General features: G+C 32.6%; 3 protein-coding genes across 3 annotated transcripts; all 3 read left to right on the forward strand.

The window, feature by feature from the left end:
• The first annotated feature begins 967 nt into the window (after positions 1–967).
• On the forward strand, positions 968–3,349 carry LOC102579639 (12-oxophytodienoate reductase 1-like). The gene is given in 3 exon segments (XM_015305580.1): positions 968–1,413; positions 2,463–2,635; positions 2,637–3,349. Coding segments are annotated over 3 exon segments (1,143 nt in total). The 5' UTR covers positions 968–1,040; the 3' UTR covers positions 3,234–3,349.
• Positions 3,350–3,750: 401 nt separating this feature from the next.
• Positions 3,751–9,398, forward strand: LOC102579313 (translin). Its single transcript, XM_006367625.2, has 7 exons — positions 3,751–4,174; positions 6,121–6,217; positions 6,323–6,438; positions 7,279–7,323; positions 7,572–7,597; positions 7,937–8,072; positions 9,053–9,398. The coding sequence occupies exons 1-7, from the start codon at positions 3,811–3,813 to the stop codon at positions 9,163–9,165; spliced, it is 897 nt and encodes a 298-aa protein (XP_006367687.1). The 5' UTR covers positions 3,751–3,810; the 3' UTR covers positions 9,166–9,398.
• A 4,707-nt stretch (positions 9,399–14,105) lies between these two features.
• Positions 14,106–14,579, forward strand: LOC102580966 (auxin-induced protein 15A-like). The gene has a single exon (XM_006367628.2). The coding sequence runs from the start codon at positions 14,147–14,149 to the stop codon at positions 14,516–14,518; it is 372 nt and encodes a 123-aa protein (XP_006367690.2). The 5' UTR covers positions 14,106–14,146; the 3' UTR covers positions 14,519–14,579.
• The last annotated feature ends 1,648 nt before the right edge of the window (positions 14,580–16,227 follow it).

Consider the following 16,227-nt stretch of genomic DNA (forward strand, 5'->3'; position numbering starts at 1 on the left):
CTCTTTCTCTCGCTTACTCTCTCCATCCTTTTTTGTTCAATTATAGTGTGTATTTATGCATAGTTTACTTTGATACTAGATTCATGTATCTTTACACAAATACATTGTATATCAATACATATGTTTGATATCATATATACATGTATTTGAATCATATACATGTATTTATGTACAAATACATTTATTATTAGATATCAAATTTATTGATAAAATTGATACCAGATACATGCGAGGATGAAACTAATATCAAATATGCTGAATGAATATAATGTATGTTTGGATAAAATGCACTTGAAGATACATATATTTGAATCAATATTTTTTGATAGAAAATATAATAAAAAAAACTAGTATTTCAACAAGTAATTATCACGAGTAATAGTGTGATTTGTGTTGTTTCAACTACTTTTATACCCTTAGAGAAATAATAAGATTGAAAAGTCAATTATACATCGTTAATTTATCCTTTTATATGTTACTTCAAAAATTGAACCACCATAAGTCAATACTTGTCCGATTCAATCAAGCTATTTGCTCTAATTTATTTCTATCAAACATTTTACGTCCACATTATTTTCCACTCTTATTCATTACCATAAATACCTTATCATCTTTTCTGTATAAAATAGAGACGTTTGTGTGTTTGGTACGCAAAATATTTTCGAGAATTATATTTTTCAATTTTCGCATGTCTGGTTACTTAAATTATTTTCTCTATGAAAATAAATTCCTCACAAATAAGAAAAATAATTTCCCTATTAAAGTAAAAAAAAAAAAAACAAATAAGTTTATAAGTGACAATTCAAGTTTATTGTCTTCTCCATACCAGTGTTGAACCCTCACTGTCCACCCCATCCTGGTTACAAATTCATTGAGATAATATATATATTTTTTACTTTATATTTTGATATTCCTTAATAAAAATTCTGGTTCCGCCATAATTCATATGGTGGATGGAGAAAGAAAAAAGTAGTCTCTTATACACCAATTCCTCCTTTGTTATCTATAAATATATCCATAATCATTTTAAAGATTATACTATGACCAAAAAAATGGAAAATAAAGTTGTTGAAGAGAAAAAAGTAGGCATGATCCCTCTTATGACCCCTTATAAGATGGGAAACTTTGAGTTATGTCATAGAGTTGTATTGGCACCATTATCAAGGCAAAGATCTTATGGCAACACTCCTCAACCACATGCTATACTTTACTACTCACAAAGAACTACAAAAGGTGGTCTTCTAATAGGAGAGGCCACAGTAATTTCTGAGACTGGTAGAGGGTGCAATGATACACCTGGTATATGGACAAAGAAGCAAGTAGAGGCTTGGAAACCAATTGTAAATGCAATTCATGCTAAAGGAGGAATCTTCTTTTCCCAAATTTGGCATGCTGGTAGAGTTTCCAACAAAGGTAAATGATCACATAATCACTTAACATAATCTTTAAATTTTGATTTTGGCCTCATTTTATTTTTTATTTGCATCAAAATATCGTTTTAAAAATATCGAATCGAAGTAGAAAAAACATAACATAATTGAACCGAATTAGTTCAGTTCGATATTCGATGCACACTTTTTCAAAATCAAAAACCAAATTGACATTTGATAAAATTGAACCGTAGAACCGAACACACACCCCTGTATTTCCTAAAACCTCACTAAATTAATGTAGGTGAAACCATGAAATATTATTATTTTATAGAGATATTATTTAATCAATTAATATTTATTAATTTAAAGAGTGTTTCGACACCGCAAAATTCGTTTGGGGATGAAATCTCAGAGAATTTGAATGAATCCACTTGTGAAAACGTCATTCATGAACTTGAGATCATGATTATTGATCTCGGTTACCGCAATAAAATGGACGTTAATAACTTGTTGGATGAGTGAAAATGATACATGTTCATAGGTTCAGAGCTTAGAAGAAATTATGGATACCATTGAAAAAAATAATGTTGATGATAAAGTAGAAGAGGATACAATACCTTTGGAACAAGTTACGGTGAGGAAACACTTACTACATTTAGAATCCTTCACAATTTTATGGTACAGTTCAAAAAGACAACACAGAAACTTTTGGATGCAATAAGAAAAGTTAGAGATGAGCTTTAATAAGATTTAAATTTTAACAAACAAATAGAACACAATAGAATTATGTTTCACTAAATTGTCTTAGATATATTTGTACTTTTAACAAATTATTAATTTATAATACTAATGGGACCATATATTTATATAGGGGTCTTCAGAAAATATATTATCTTATCTAAATGAGTGATTTTTTCCATTGGCCCAAGTCGGGACCGGAGAAAAACATTATCTTAAAGAGGTTAAATTAATTGAGTATTAATTTAGTGAGGTTTTATTGTACTTGTAATAACGCTCGAAAGAGAGTGATCGATCTCACACCCAAAGCCATGATTTCTCTGTTGTCTTTCTCCTAACACTTTTCTACAGATTTTCAGCCCAATGGACAGGATCCTATCTCCTGCACAGACAAACTATTAGCACCTCAAATTCTTTCCAATGGCATAGATGTTGCACACTTTACACCACCACGACGGTTAACAACAGATGAAATTCCTCAAATTGTGAACGAATTTCGACTTGCTGCTAGAAATGCAATTGAAAGCTGGATTTGATGGGGTTGAGATCCACGGTGCTCATGGCTATCTCATCGATCAGTTTATGAAAGATCAAGTTAATGATCGAAGTGATAAATATGGAGGGTCTTTAGAGAATCGTTGTAGATTTGCACTAGAAGTAGTTGAAGCAGTTGCAAATGAGATAGGATCTGACCGAGTTGGTATAAGGATTTCCCCATTTGCAAATTATAATGAATCAGGAGACACCAACCCCAGTGCTTTGGGACTTTACATGGTGGAATCGTTGAACAAGTATGATATCGCGTATTGCCACATAATTGAGCCTAGGATGAAAACAGCTTGCGAAAAAATTGAATGTGATGAAAGCCTTGTACCTTTGAGGAAGGCATATAAAGGTACTTTTATAGTAGCTGGTGGTTACGATAGAGAAGATGGAAACAGAGTTGTGGTTGAAGATCGAGCTGATCTTGTTGCGTATGGACGTTTATTCATATCTAATCCAGATTTACCAAAGCGATTTGAGCTAAATGCACCTCTCAACAAGTATAATAGAGAGACATTCTATACATCAGATCCTGTTGTTGGCTATACCGATTATCCAATGCTAGAAACCATAACATGATAAAAAGTGATCTATTAATAATAAGGATCACTAAGATTTTCTGCACTTAAATTCTGTTTGTATGTTTTCATCTTATTTAATACTCCAATAATACTCATGTCCCTCATTTTGGTTTCCATGTTGATGAGGTAGTTGGAAAATTGGTCTCGTGTGGTAACACGAGACTTAACTTAACTCCAAAAGATAGTTCATGAGAAAAGAATTATCTAAATCTGTACGTGAGTCCATTTCTCAACCAATGTAGGATTCTAATCGACTCTAACATCCCTCTTCACCTCAGGTCCAACGGAAGTGTGCACCAAAAGTTCGAACAGAAGAAACTTGACTTTCATATCATATAAAAATATAACACCCGATCCTTATAACTTATTTAAGACAATTGACACACAGACAAATATGATCCTTCTTCGCATTCAAATATTTCATCACAAAATACTACAGTATCTAATTTGCTAATATTATTATCAATTTTAATATATATTTGTTTTTCTAACCAAACATCAAAAATTATTTTGAAAAAAAAGAAGAAGAAAACTATAGTGACCGATATCGGCACTATAGCCCATTATCCCCAAACATGATATCGGCATTTCGAAATACTCTTTTCTCTCATTACTTGTTAAACCCTAAACCCTTCTTCCCACTCATTCTCATTTCTACCCAAAATTTCTCCATTCCCAATTCCACCTTTGTCTCTTCGACTTCTTCACTCTGCAAAGCTCGTTCTCACTCTACATTTCTCTCTACTCTAATGGCGGGTGGTGATTTCCTCAATCCTTCGTCGGACAAACTGGAGAAACAGTTTGAAGACTTCCGCCATCATTTGGAGGAATCGGGGAATATCCGGGAACGGATACGAGCTGTCGCGACGGAGATAGATTCAGTTACTCGGCTCATTTATGCTAGCCTTCTTCTCGTTCATCAGTCTCGCCCTGTTGCTGGTATTTCAAAAAATCAAAATTAGTACTTTATTTATTGCGTTTTTGTAATGTTAGATGTAATTTTAACTCTGAATAACCTTCACAGTTTCAGAATTTCAATTTCTTTATATTATTCACATCTTATTACAGTATATTTGTAGGTTGAGTTTTGAAATGTTTGTGCTGCATTTTATTTGCTTTAAGATTAGTTGTGCCTATGTATGGATAAGATGCTTTTAGTTTGAGTATATTTGTAGCATGGACATCAGGAGCAAGTGAAGATTAAAATATTTATCTGAAAGTGTGTAAATGTCTTAGGAATTGTCTATTTTCACACTGATTGAGTGATGTTGTTGGTGAGCTGAGGGCATGAGGCACTTCACATTTGAAAGAATGCAAATCTCACACAATTTTAAAAATTCTGAACTCAAATCATTTGAAAGAGCTAAGATAAAATGTAATGAAATTAATTACTTCTATGATTACCTGCTTAGTAGCATGGCCATGTATAGTTTGCAAAAATGTTAGCTTTTGGTTTCAGAATTTCCTCCATGCAAGTTCATACTTGAATAATAAGATAAATCAAATTCTTTGAACCATTGGTTTTTCATCTGCAGTATCATCTCTATTAGTTAACAAGCCGAATTTTCTTTTAAAAGATAACCGTAATGTGACTTTCGAGAGAAGAGGAAAAACAGCAACATAACTAAGAAACACAAGTTGGTGGGAATTGCCGGAAGAAACACGGGGAGGGTGACTGAGCTTTGAGGACACTGATGGGGAAGGGAAAAGGCGAGGATAAAGGATGATGCAAAAGAGAAGGTCATTCTTTGACTTACTTAAATAAGAGGGAGAATATGTCATTATGCCATAACTATGATCCAAGCGCACATAATCACCCCAAAAAAGAAGGAAAAAGGCTATCAAATGCGAGATTGCTCTTATCCTCATTCTTAGTTATCCAACTAACTATGAGTCTATGACCCCTAGAGCTGTACAGGGAATAAAAAGACCCCTAAACTCTAAAGCAGTACAGAACATCCATTCTTAAGATTGTAGGAATTAGAACTGAATCGATGAAAGGAAATGGTATTTCTCTTTACTTAGCATGCATAAAGCCAATCAATATGTAATATAGGTAAGTGCTTATAACAATATTCATACAGGTTTCATCATAAATTGTATCAGTAGTGAACAATTCAAAATATTACTTTCCCTGACTCATTGGGAATCAAACTGTATGGGAGTTCATAGAGATATAAATGATAGTTTCTTTAAAAAGAAAAAGTTCAAACTAGTAAGAATAAGAGAAAAAGTATCTTCCCTGGGCCCCCCAGGGCTTTGGTCTAGTGGTAAGAGATCCCATGATGTGTGGGTTAGGTCCACATCATAGGCTTGAACCTGACTATGGACAAAATGTTTGGTATTTAAATGGAGAAGGATAGAGCAGAGGGCGCATTATTCATTGAGTTTCAAATTGTGCGCCATTGGCTCTCGGAGATTTCTCGGTTATTAAAAAAGGAAAAAAAAAGAAGAGAAAAGTACCTGCACTGTGGTAGTCTATAATCTGCATCCACTCAAATCACTAACCAAGAGCTCTACTCTTCAAATTTTCTGTTAATAACTTCCAAAAATACAATTCACGATAATTGCATTAGCTGGTATGTAAGTGGAGAAGGGTAGAGGGGCGGGCCCATTATCGACCGAGTTTAGAAGGCTGTGATTGGTCCAAAGGGCGGGTCACAGATGGATTTCTCGGTTATCAAAAATAAAAAAAATAAAAAATAAAATAAAATATATATATATATATATATATCGGGGAGATTTTACTAGTTCATGGAAAGGAAATTCAGAAAAGAAATGTCTAGACAACTTTTCTAGTTTTCTTGCAGTTGTTATTATTAGCATACATTTCCTTTTGACATGTGACATAGTGTAATATTGTTCTGTTCTCTATGCTGCAATAGAGGTTATCGAGAAGGCTAAGTCTCAGATTGGAGTGCTGAAGGAACTTTACAGTCGGCTTTCAGAAATTGTACATGAATGCCCTGGTCAGTATTACCGGTGAGTATACTTGGAACCATTACCCTTTTTACTTGATTTGTCAATATTAGATTATTTCATTGTTTCCTTTCAGCCCTTGTAATTGTGCATTTTTTTGTGGATTAGGTATCATGGTGATTGGAAGAGTGAAACCCAAACCGTGGTCTCATTGCTTGCTTTTATGCATTGGTTAGAAACAGGGACTCTTGTTCTGCACAGTGAAGTTGAAGAGAAACTTGGGTGTAAGTTTTTCTTTGTTTATTATATTTCCTTTCCCAAGAAGTCCTTGGATATTTTCTAGGGCAAAAGGCGTTGGTAGTTTTTAGTATAACATAATTATTTAATACTCTACACTAGTCGCATCGGGTGCAGGCCTGCAGCATTTTGTTTTTCTTGTGATGTTTAGCTGTTCTCCTCATATTTGGAGTGCCAATCTTTCATTTGAATTGCCAATATTGTTTCTTTGTACCCCATGGCGCTCGAAGGGAACTTCATTTTTCTCAATATCTTTCCCTATCTTATAATTTACTTTCTTAACCAATTTAATGTGAATTCAAATGATATATCTTTGAACATTTAGAGTTAAATAGTGAATGTTTGACAAGGAAATTTCAAATTATCGTTGGAAGCAGGGATGATCAAATGCTTACTCACCCTTGCTGTAGTGCCTGGTGATGCCTCTCTTTGCACCTTCTACAGTTCTTGGATAGTTATCACCTTTCTTTATGGGGATTGATTCAGAACTTCTATATTTGAATTCTCTGACAGCAAATGCTAATGAGGGAGCCTCTTCTCAAAAAAAATAAAATGCTAATGAGGGAGTGTCAACCTCTTAAAAGCAAAAGCCAATTGAAAACTGAAAGCAAAAATAATCTCTTAAAATGGCTGCTTCTGCAGAAAAATTCTTCCTTGCCTGTTGATGTGAATAGACTCTTAGATATTCAAACTGAAAATCATGTTGATTTGTTTTTAAAAAAAAAACATCATGTTTATTTCTATCAGTTTTGATCTCTGTGTTTAACTTTTGGTTGGATTAGAGAATATTTTAAGTTTTTAACTTTTCATACTTGTCTACTTTGTAGTGACACCAACAGAATTTGGACTTGATGTTGATGACTATCTTATTGGTGAGTGTCTCTAGTTTTCCAGAAATATGTGGTATAAAACTTGCTCTTTTTCATTTTTGATGGGCAAACTTCTTGTTATTCTATTGGAAATGTTTCAAGGATAATCAAAGAGTAGGAGATTATTTGGTTCTGTTGGTTTGAGGCTCTAGTCTACCACAAGTTTAAGGAATTCATTATGCATATGCAGCCATTGTTGTATTGTTTGATTCAATTTTTTTGGAGGTGCTAATACTTTTTTTTTCTGGCAGGTATTTGTTTCATGTCCAATGAGCTGGTAAGCACAAAACTAGAACCCAGAATATAATTGATTTTCTGTTTTATATGACTAACTTAATCTTGGTAGCTTTGTCATGGTTTTGACTCAAAGCTCCACTTGTGTGAAAATTAATGTATAGAGGAATATGCCTAAGGTTGTCTTCAGTTCTTTCTTCTCATGTGGTAATCCATGAATTTAAAGCATTTCTGGAAGTTGGTTTTGGCTAGCTGTGAATATGTCATAATGCTATTGATATGCAAAAATTTCAGGCAATGGATTCTTAGCCAAACTAATTAGAAAGAGCTATTGATAATATCTGTTATTGGATTGATGAATCATGTGGTAATGGTGTTGCAGCCTAGATATGTGGTGAACCAAGTGACAGCTGGGGATTATGATTGCCCACGGAAGGTTTTGAAGTTCTTGACAGATCTTCATGCAGCATTTCGCATGCTTAATCTCAGAAATGATTTCTTGCGCAAAAAGTTTGATGGTGAGCTTGCAATTCCATATAAATTAGATTGTCCTTCTCCTTGATTTATAGATAAGATCCTTATAAATTGCATATTTAGATCACTAAGATTTCAAAGTATCTTTAGTTAAAATTTTTTTCACACGAAGCAGAATATTATTAAATCTGAAACAATAAAATCTCGTCTTGTTTGAGCAACAAGTACGCAGACCTTAACCCCCCCACCCCCCACCCCCACCTTGGATGTAGAGAAGCTGTTTTCGATACATCCTCAGCTCAATGTAGGGTAACTTTGTGGTTTAAATCAAAACTGGAGGACTTGACGAGAGAGAATTAAAATATAAGTACTGCCGGTCTGAAGAAGAAAAAGAATATCAGACAAATTGTCCAACCTGCATAAATTGTGTATATTTTTTACCAACCATAGAAAGAGGTAAAATAAATGCATTATTTTCCAAAACCAGTCAGTCTAACTTTTCCAGCTTGAGCAATAAACTAATTTTCATATGGACATAAGGTGAATTTTTGACTGTTTCACTAAAGAGGGTAATTAGTAAATAGCATTGAAGCTAGACCGATCATCTTCACCTCCCAAAAAAGTATCTTCCACAATAAAGCAGTGCGTGAATGCATGTTAGAACTAGGCCTGATCAATCCAGAATTTTAGGTTGCTGCCCTTGATCATATGACAGAATGTGCATTATTCCTTTTTCTTTTCCTGGCTGAAGGACCACTGAATTCTCCCACCTTTCTTCGACTCTATGTAAGGCAAGAAGCTACCTAATATACACATTAACTCTTTATCTCTAAGAAGAGTGCATTCATTCTCTATGCAAGTAATCATAACTTGTATTTTTCCTTTTTCTCTGGGTTTCCCTTTAGATTAAATGTTCTTGGATTTATGATTTTGAATCAAAATGGGTTCTTGGTTTTAGTGCTTCTTCTATTTGACTTTCTGAATCATGTTTTTGTATGAAGTTGAAGTCTGTTGTTTTGTGCAGGAATGAAATATGACCTGAGGAAAGTTGAAGAAGTATTTTATGATGTAAAAATCAGAGGCTTGGCTGCTAATGGAGACTCAGCTGGAGAAAAACAGGCACAAGGACAGTCTTGAATATCTATCTGTGCACTGACATTTAAAATAGTATTTTGTCTTTGCTTTTGTGTATGTTCAAGGATGGGGAGTAGCTCTGGTCCAGTTTTAGTTTCTCATGTTATGCCACAATGCAGGTTTTGCTGATACTGTCAATGAAACAGGCAAGAGTTGAACTCTATGCTATTCCTTTTGCCAATGTGATAATTGTAAATTTCATCCCCAAAAAAAGATTTTTTAATCTTTTGTCAAAATTATAATATTGTGGAGGAAAATAGTTTAGTTTTGGAAGATATTGTGGGTTGGGTGCCAGATAAGAAAATACACGTGCAATGCAAGTGTACAGAGTCTGTCTAATCAAATCATTGCTAGAAGTTAGCCCTCTTTGCAATATAATGTTGTGATCTCCTCCCCGTGGGCTTTTGGTGGTAGGTCCCTAACTTCATGTGCTCTACATCCCTACTTAATCAATGTTTCAATCCAAACCCCCCACCCCCCCTTTCCCCCCAAGGTGATTTACAAGAATGACTTGGATGTGGGTGGTTTTACAAGAATGACTTGGATGTAGGTGGTTTTGAACTTTTTTCCGTTGGTTTTCTGTCGGGTGTCTGGTAATCACATAGGAGCCTGGTTAAATTCGAATTCGCATTAGGATGGTCTACATTGGGGGGTAAAGCATTCTGTAACAAAGGAGACTCTATATTTGGAGAGATTTGAATTTGAGACCTCTGATTATGAATGAATGAGTACTTACTTCTGGTGGGTGATCTTGAACATTTGATCTTGCTTGTCATTTGACCTTGAAGGTTTGTGCATGAAATAAACGGGGTTTAAACGATCAAGACCATTCATTTTCTAGGTCATTTGATGTAGTTTACTGCCCCCACCCCCCCTTAAACACATACAACTCTGAATGCACCTGCAGACTACTCAACCGTTCCAAACTTTCTGTTGGGAGTTAAATTTTGAGTTTCTTCAAGTGCTACTGGATGTCAGTTAGTAGTAATTATGAAAAGTAAGGTAAGAGTTTCTAATTGTCAGATCTCACCATTTAGTCTTTAGTCCAATAATATGTCATGTGATAAGGAGGTCATGATTCGAGCCGTGGAAACAACCTTATGTAAAAATGCAAGATAAGGTTGCGTACAATATACCGTTATGGCTTAATCATTTCTTAAATCCCATGCATAGTAAGACTCTGTAAGAGCTTAATGCACCAGACTGCTCTTTTTACATGTGGTCGTCCTACTTCAACTTATATATAAAGAAAATAGTGAAGTTTTGGAAAGAAAAATAAACAAGTTTTCAGCTAAGGAGATTTTTTTTTTCCCCAAAAGAACATTATGGAATAGTCTAGAAAATAATTGTTTGGGAATACAGTACATGGAATTTCGAAGAAACTTCCTTAATGTAAACAGCCAAAAGGTTTCCTTGATTAAGACATCACATTTTTGTGATAGGTTGCAAGAATATTATGCCTGTAGGTAGCAAGACAGACACCATGATAATATTAATCATTTCATTATTTTTGTAATACATGACCAATATTCTTTCCTTGATACTCTCTCCGTTTATTTTTATTTTTATTTATCATGTTATATTTTTCAAAAGTCAATTTGACTAATTTTTAAGTTAATTAGATTACATTAATTTGATATTTTAAACAAAAAATTTAGATATTCAGAAACTATACAAAAGTACTATAAATTGCAATTTTATTTGCATATCAATTTGATGAAAATATATATCATAAAATGTTAATCAAAGTTTTTATTATTTGACTTTAAAAAAAAAATATGACAATTAAAAGTAGACAGAGATAGTATAATGCTTTCTCAAGCTCTCCTTTGTCATTCTTTTTTGGGAAATGTAATATCTCATATTTTATGTACTTAAACTTGTCTTTCTAAAATCAACTTTTCTACCTCCACGAGGTAGGGGTACAGTTTGCAAGTGGCATAGTCACATATAACTCAAGGTAGCCAGTTAGATACAGATACCCTTCGTCAAAAACTTATATTATGTATATAGAAAATTGTATGAAGTATATATAAGTCAAAAATTATTTTTTCATACATATATATATTAAATCTTAGATATTCTTAATGAAATTTCTGATTTCGTCATTGCAATTTGCGTACTCTACCCTTCTCTTATCAAACTTATGAAATTTCACTTGATATATCATATCATTTTCAATATGTCTAAAACTTAAAGTCATGAATCATGATAATTAGATGTTGATTGAGAAAAAGAAGAAGAAAGAAAGCTAGTAAACTCCATTTTGTTGCGATATTAAGGAATATTATTATTATTGAAAAAACATTCAAATACAACAAGCTTTTGATGCCCATCCTTTCTACCCACACTCTTTTCTTTTTTCTTTTTTAAATGATGTTTTTAAAAAAATAAAAATAATTAAAAATTAGACTATAATGACTGTCAACAAAATTTGTTTTTTTTTAAAAAAATAGAAGCAGGAAGCTGCAGGTACATCCACTAATGAAGTGCTTTTTGCCTTTGGATAAATGCAAAAATACTGCAGCCTTACATTACCAGAAGAAGTTCCCCAATATTCACACTAACCAAGAAAATAAAGTCCTAAATTATGCATATACTAAGTCTTTGATCGTATAAATATTGAAAACTTGGTACTCCCTTTGTCACTTAAAAAAAAATCATATTATTATAAATTTTATAATGATCTTTGATCGTATAAATATTTAAGAATTATTTTAGACTATAAATTTTAAAAGTTTTTTTTTTTTTTTAAATATCATATCAAATTAAATAGTATCACGTAAAATAAAACGGAAGGAGTATATATATATATTTTAAAAGAAGTGTTAGAAAAAGTGAGGTGCCTTTACCACTGTACGGCAGAAGGCACTTTGAGTGCATAATGGGTTGTTCTATGCAAAATTAAAGATGAAAGGATAAACACACTAGCATAAAAATATGTACATGCTAAATAAAAAATTACTTAGTGTAGAAACTTAAAAGGTCAAATGATAATTATAAGATTGGTTCAATCTTTTATCTTTTCAACATGGAATTTGCTAATGTCACCACCACTCAGCTAATTATAATCTAGTGCTCTAATTAATTGGATGATAATTATTAATCAACTAATAATCCTTCCAATACAATTAGCCTTGTTATCGACACCACAACAAAAACACATTTTAGCGGCAATAATTATATACATTAACAAAGAGTGTTAAAGTCTTCAGTGGCATTAGTAAATTGCTATTGTATCCAATGTCGCTAAAGGCTTCAGGGACATATATATATATATATATATATAAAGAGTGTTAATTACCGCTAAAAGTACATATTTAGTGACAATTAAGTTATTATCGTTAATTAATTTGAACCTTCAATATACTGGTTAATGATAAAGATGTCCAATCACTTCAGGCTATTAAAAATATTCCTAATACCTTATGTATGGAATGGAATATCGGTGTCAAACGAGAGCTCTGAGCTCCTTATGAATCTTGGACAAACTTTCTCTCTTTGAGCTAGTTTTTGAAAGTGTGAATTAGACTCGAAACCTAATTTTGCAGGATCCCAAAACCATGCCTGATCCGACGATGTGAGGACCCGAAGGAGTTACTCACCAGACCAATTGAAGGGGGTCAAGGATACCTCCGGTCCAAGTCAATTGCAAGGGTTGATAAGAATATGTGGTGTGAGGGATGGAGGTGGTGATGAACTGATGGAATACAATATTGAACGAGAATTCTAGACTTGTTATGAGGATTGATCAATCGTCTTTCTTTAACCTAACTTTTTCAATGTAAATGAGTTAAATTCAAGAGCTAATTTGCTAATAACTTACTTTCTTTAATCAATTTCTAATATAAAATTTCATTCACAAATTATAATATTACCGACATTTTTTTCTAGTCAACTTTTTTTTAAAAATCAAGGTGAAACTATAGAGGAACATGACTCAATTCTAGATTTCAAGCCCCCACTTCCCACTCCTCTAATTATTATTTTTAATTACTTATGAGTTGTGACAACAATTATATAAGTGGGAGATGGGCTATGCACTTTTCCCAAGAAACTTATCTCATGATTTCAATTTCATCTTTCATATCTTATCAACTTTGTTTTCCCATCTGTGGGGTCTAAAATTAAATTTTCAGCACATCACTAATAATAAAAAAAAAATTAGCCTATCAGAAATAAAGATGAAAAAAAAACTAGTGCAATTTTTTGATAATTTTCAAAATGCACATTATTCTTTATTCATAAAATGCCTGTTCGTACATTATCGTATCTAGAAGTACATGACTACGTACTGTTAAAGAACCACCTTGACCTAGGGTTAGGGGTGGTTTGGTCAACTTACTAATTATTCTCGAGAAGCGAAAAATAACAATTATTCTGAAATAAATATAATATTAAATTGAGTTTAAAGAATAACATGTTTCTTTAATGACATGCAAAATAGCAAATATGACAAGTAAAATGAATTGAGAATGAATATAAGGTGAATATTAATACATGAAAATGTTATGTCATGATTACTTACTTTAAGTTATCTTCTTCTTTTTTTGTCTTTAAATACTTTAATCACTATATTGTTTAATAGACATACATATCATCAAAAGATTGCATATAGTTATGCAGAGATTAAATATTTTTCTCGTACAACTAACTAGACAATGTAAACTTATAATGAAGATATTTATTTATCGATATTTTACCATTCTCAAACAAACATCGTAATATTGATCTATGCGTTATTTTATGATGAAATTATTTTTTCCCAACCCCTCATAATATCAATCACACATGCTTTGCCTCTCTCTCAATTACTCAACAGTATGTTGACCTTTAGTGATCCCAAAAAGATTGGCTCTTGTATATATAAAATATATATATATATATATATATATATACACACACACATCTCACTTCCATACAAACACCATTCTCTCCTCTTCTTCTATACTCTCTTTACAAAAAAAAAGTATATATTATCAAAATGATGGATGGAATATTTGTCAAGGCATGCCAAAAGATGGGGACCAAAGTGATAACTTGTGCAACAAATTGTGACAAATGTTGTATGTGGACAAAATGGCCATTTGTGCAAGAAGATAATAATATCCCTAGAGATGTCCCAAAGGGTCACTTGGTGGTGTATGTAGGAAAATACCAAAAGAGGTTTGTAATCAAAATTAGTTTGCTCAAGCATCCACTATTCAAAGCATTGTTAGATCAAGCACAAGAAGATTTTTATGATTACAATCATGTTGAGTCAAAATTATGGATCCCTTGTGATGAAAACATATTTGTAAGTGTTATAAGATGTGCCACATCTCCAAAAAATAGACGTATCTCTATATGTTTTTGATGTTGAAATCATATATATATAGCTTGTGATTAAATTTCATTAATTCATGATGTTCAACTCATAGATAGATCAATGTTGACATTTTTAAGTCTATATTTTATTATATCGTATGTATATTCGTTGCCTATGTATCTTAAAAGCATTACTTCCTAAGGCAAGAAATTAAAGCCCATAAATTCATTTAGAATTACGTCAAATTAGGCTTTGCGTCTAAGTCACCCCTCCAAAAGCTAGCTCGAAGGGAGGAGGATTGTCTAAGTCTTATAAGGAGCCCAAAATGTCATTCATTTACTAATGTGAGACATTTCATTCATCACCCCTCGTGTCTGGATCCGAATATTCTCTATCAAAGATTTCACTGTCTGGTCCAGTACGTGCACATTCATGGATCGGGGATGTTTCCACTCACTCAACTATTCGATTTCCTAGGGGGCACATTGAGCAAGGCTATGACACTATTTAAAATTAGGTCTTGGGCATAACTCATACCCCAAAAGCTTTAGCTCAAATGGAGAAAGATAGGTCAAGCCTTATCACGATGTAGGACATTTCATTCATCAAGTCACTCAGTGACATATGTAAAATTTTGTGAAGTAATATCAGTCTGTTATCACAATTTAACTTGTATGTGTTAAATCTATGTCGTTGCATCTTATGCAAATTGATGCTTATTTTGTGTTAATTCAAGCAATATGGACGGCTCAATAAATTTGATGGTCTAAAATCAAATTTTAATAAAGCCTTAAATTCTTTCTTGTAAGGCTTAAGCCTTCATGTTTCTTGTCTCGTAGGATTACACTAAATATGTTATTTTCTTCTAATAATTATTTCTTACCCATCAGCATCTAAGATCTACTATCGATGGACAAATCATTCACTTAAGTACTTCTCATTCCAACACAACCTGTAAAGTAGAATAAGACTATAATATAAATAACGTTTTCGAAAGGAGAGGAATAAAATTAACAATGTTAAACTCTACGATATCAAAGAGAATCTGTAAGACTTTAATTTGAGTATACGATACGTGACACATCCTTATGAAAAATGGAAACAAAAAGTAATTAAAATTAACATAGCAGTCGATTTGTGGCGACTGCTACATTTTAATTTGGCGCATCACATGAGAAAAATTAAATTTGGCACACCACCTTGAACAAAAATATAGAGTGCATGAAAAAGTGTGTTAAAAAGAGAGTTTTATTTAGTTGAAGAAAGTTGTTATTTCGGCAGAACTTTGAACACATTTCTTCATTAGAGTTTGTTGAGTTATACTGTATTTGTTGAGTTGTTGTATCATGAACTTCTTATACATCTTTCATGTATTTAAAAGATCACAATGACTAGAATGAGATATATTTAGGTTGCATCATGCACCTTGCATGTGTTTTTGTGTAGAGTCTTTTGCAAATGTTAAGGTCAGGGCTTCAAATTTTTCAGATCCACTATCACTTTAGTTGTTGAGAGTGAAAACTAAGGGTGTGTTTGGTATGAAGGAAAATGATTTCCTAGAAAATGTTTTCTTGGAAAACAAGTTGATTTTTGACTTATTTTCTCATGTTTGGTTGGTGAGTAGAAAATATTTTTCGGAAAAGATTTTTTGTGTTTGATTTATGAATGAAAAATGTTTTTGAAAAATTTCTTTTATTTTTACTAGAGTAGAAAATAATTTTTGAAATTGAAAATATTTTTTAAAAACAAACTTAAAT

Source organism: Solanum tuberosum, unplaced genomic scaffold, assembly GCF_000226075.1.
Source record: "Solanum tuberosum cultivar DM 1-3 516 R44 unplaced genomic scaffold, SolTub_3.0 scf00821, whole genome shotgun sequence".
Classification (NCBI taxonomy): Eukaryota; Viridiplantae; Streptophyta; class Magnoliopsida; order Solanales; family Solanaceae; genus Solanum; species Solanum tuberosum.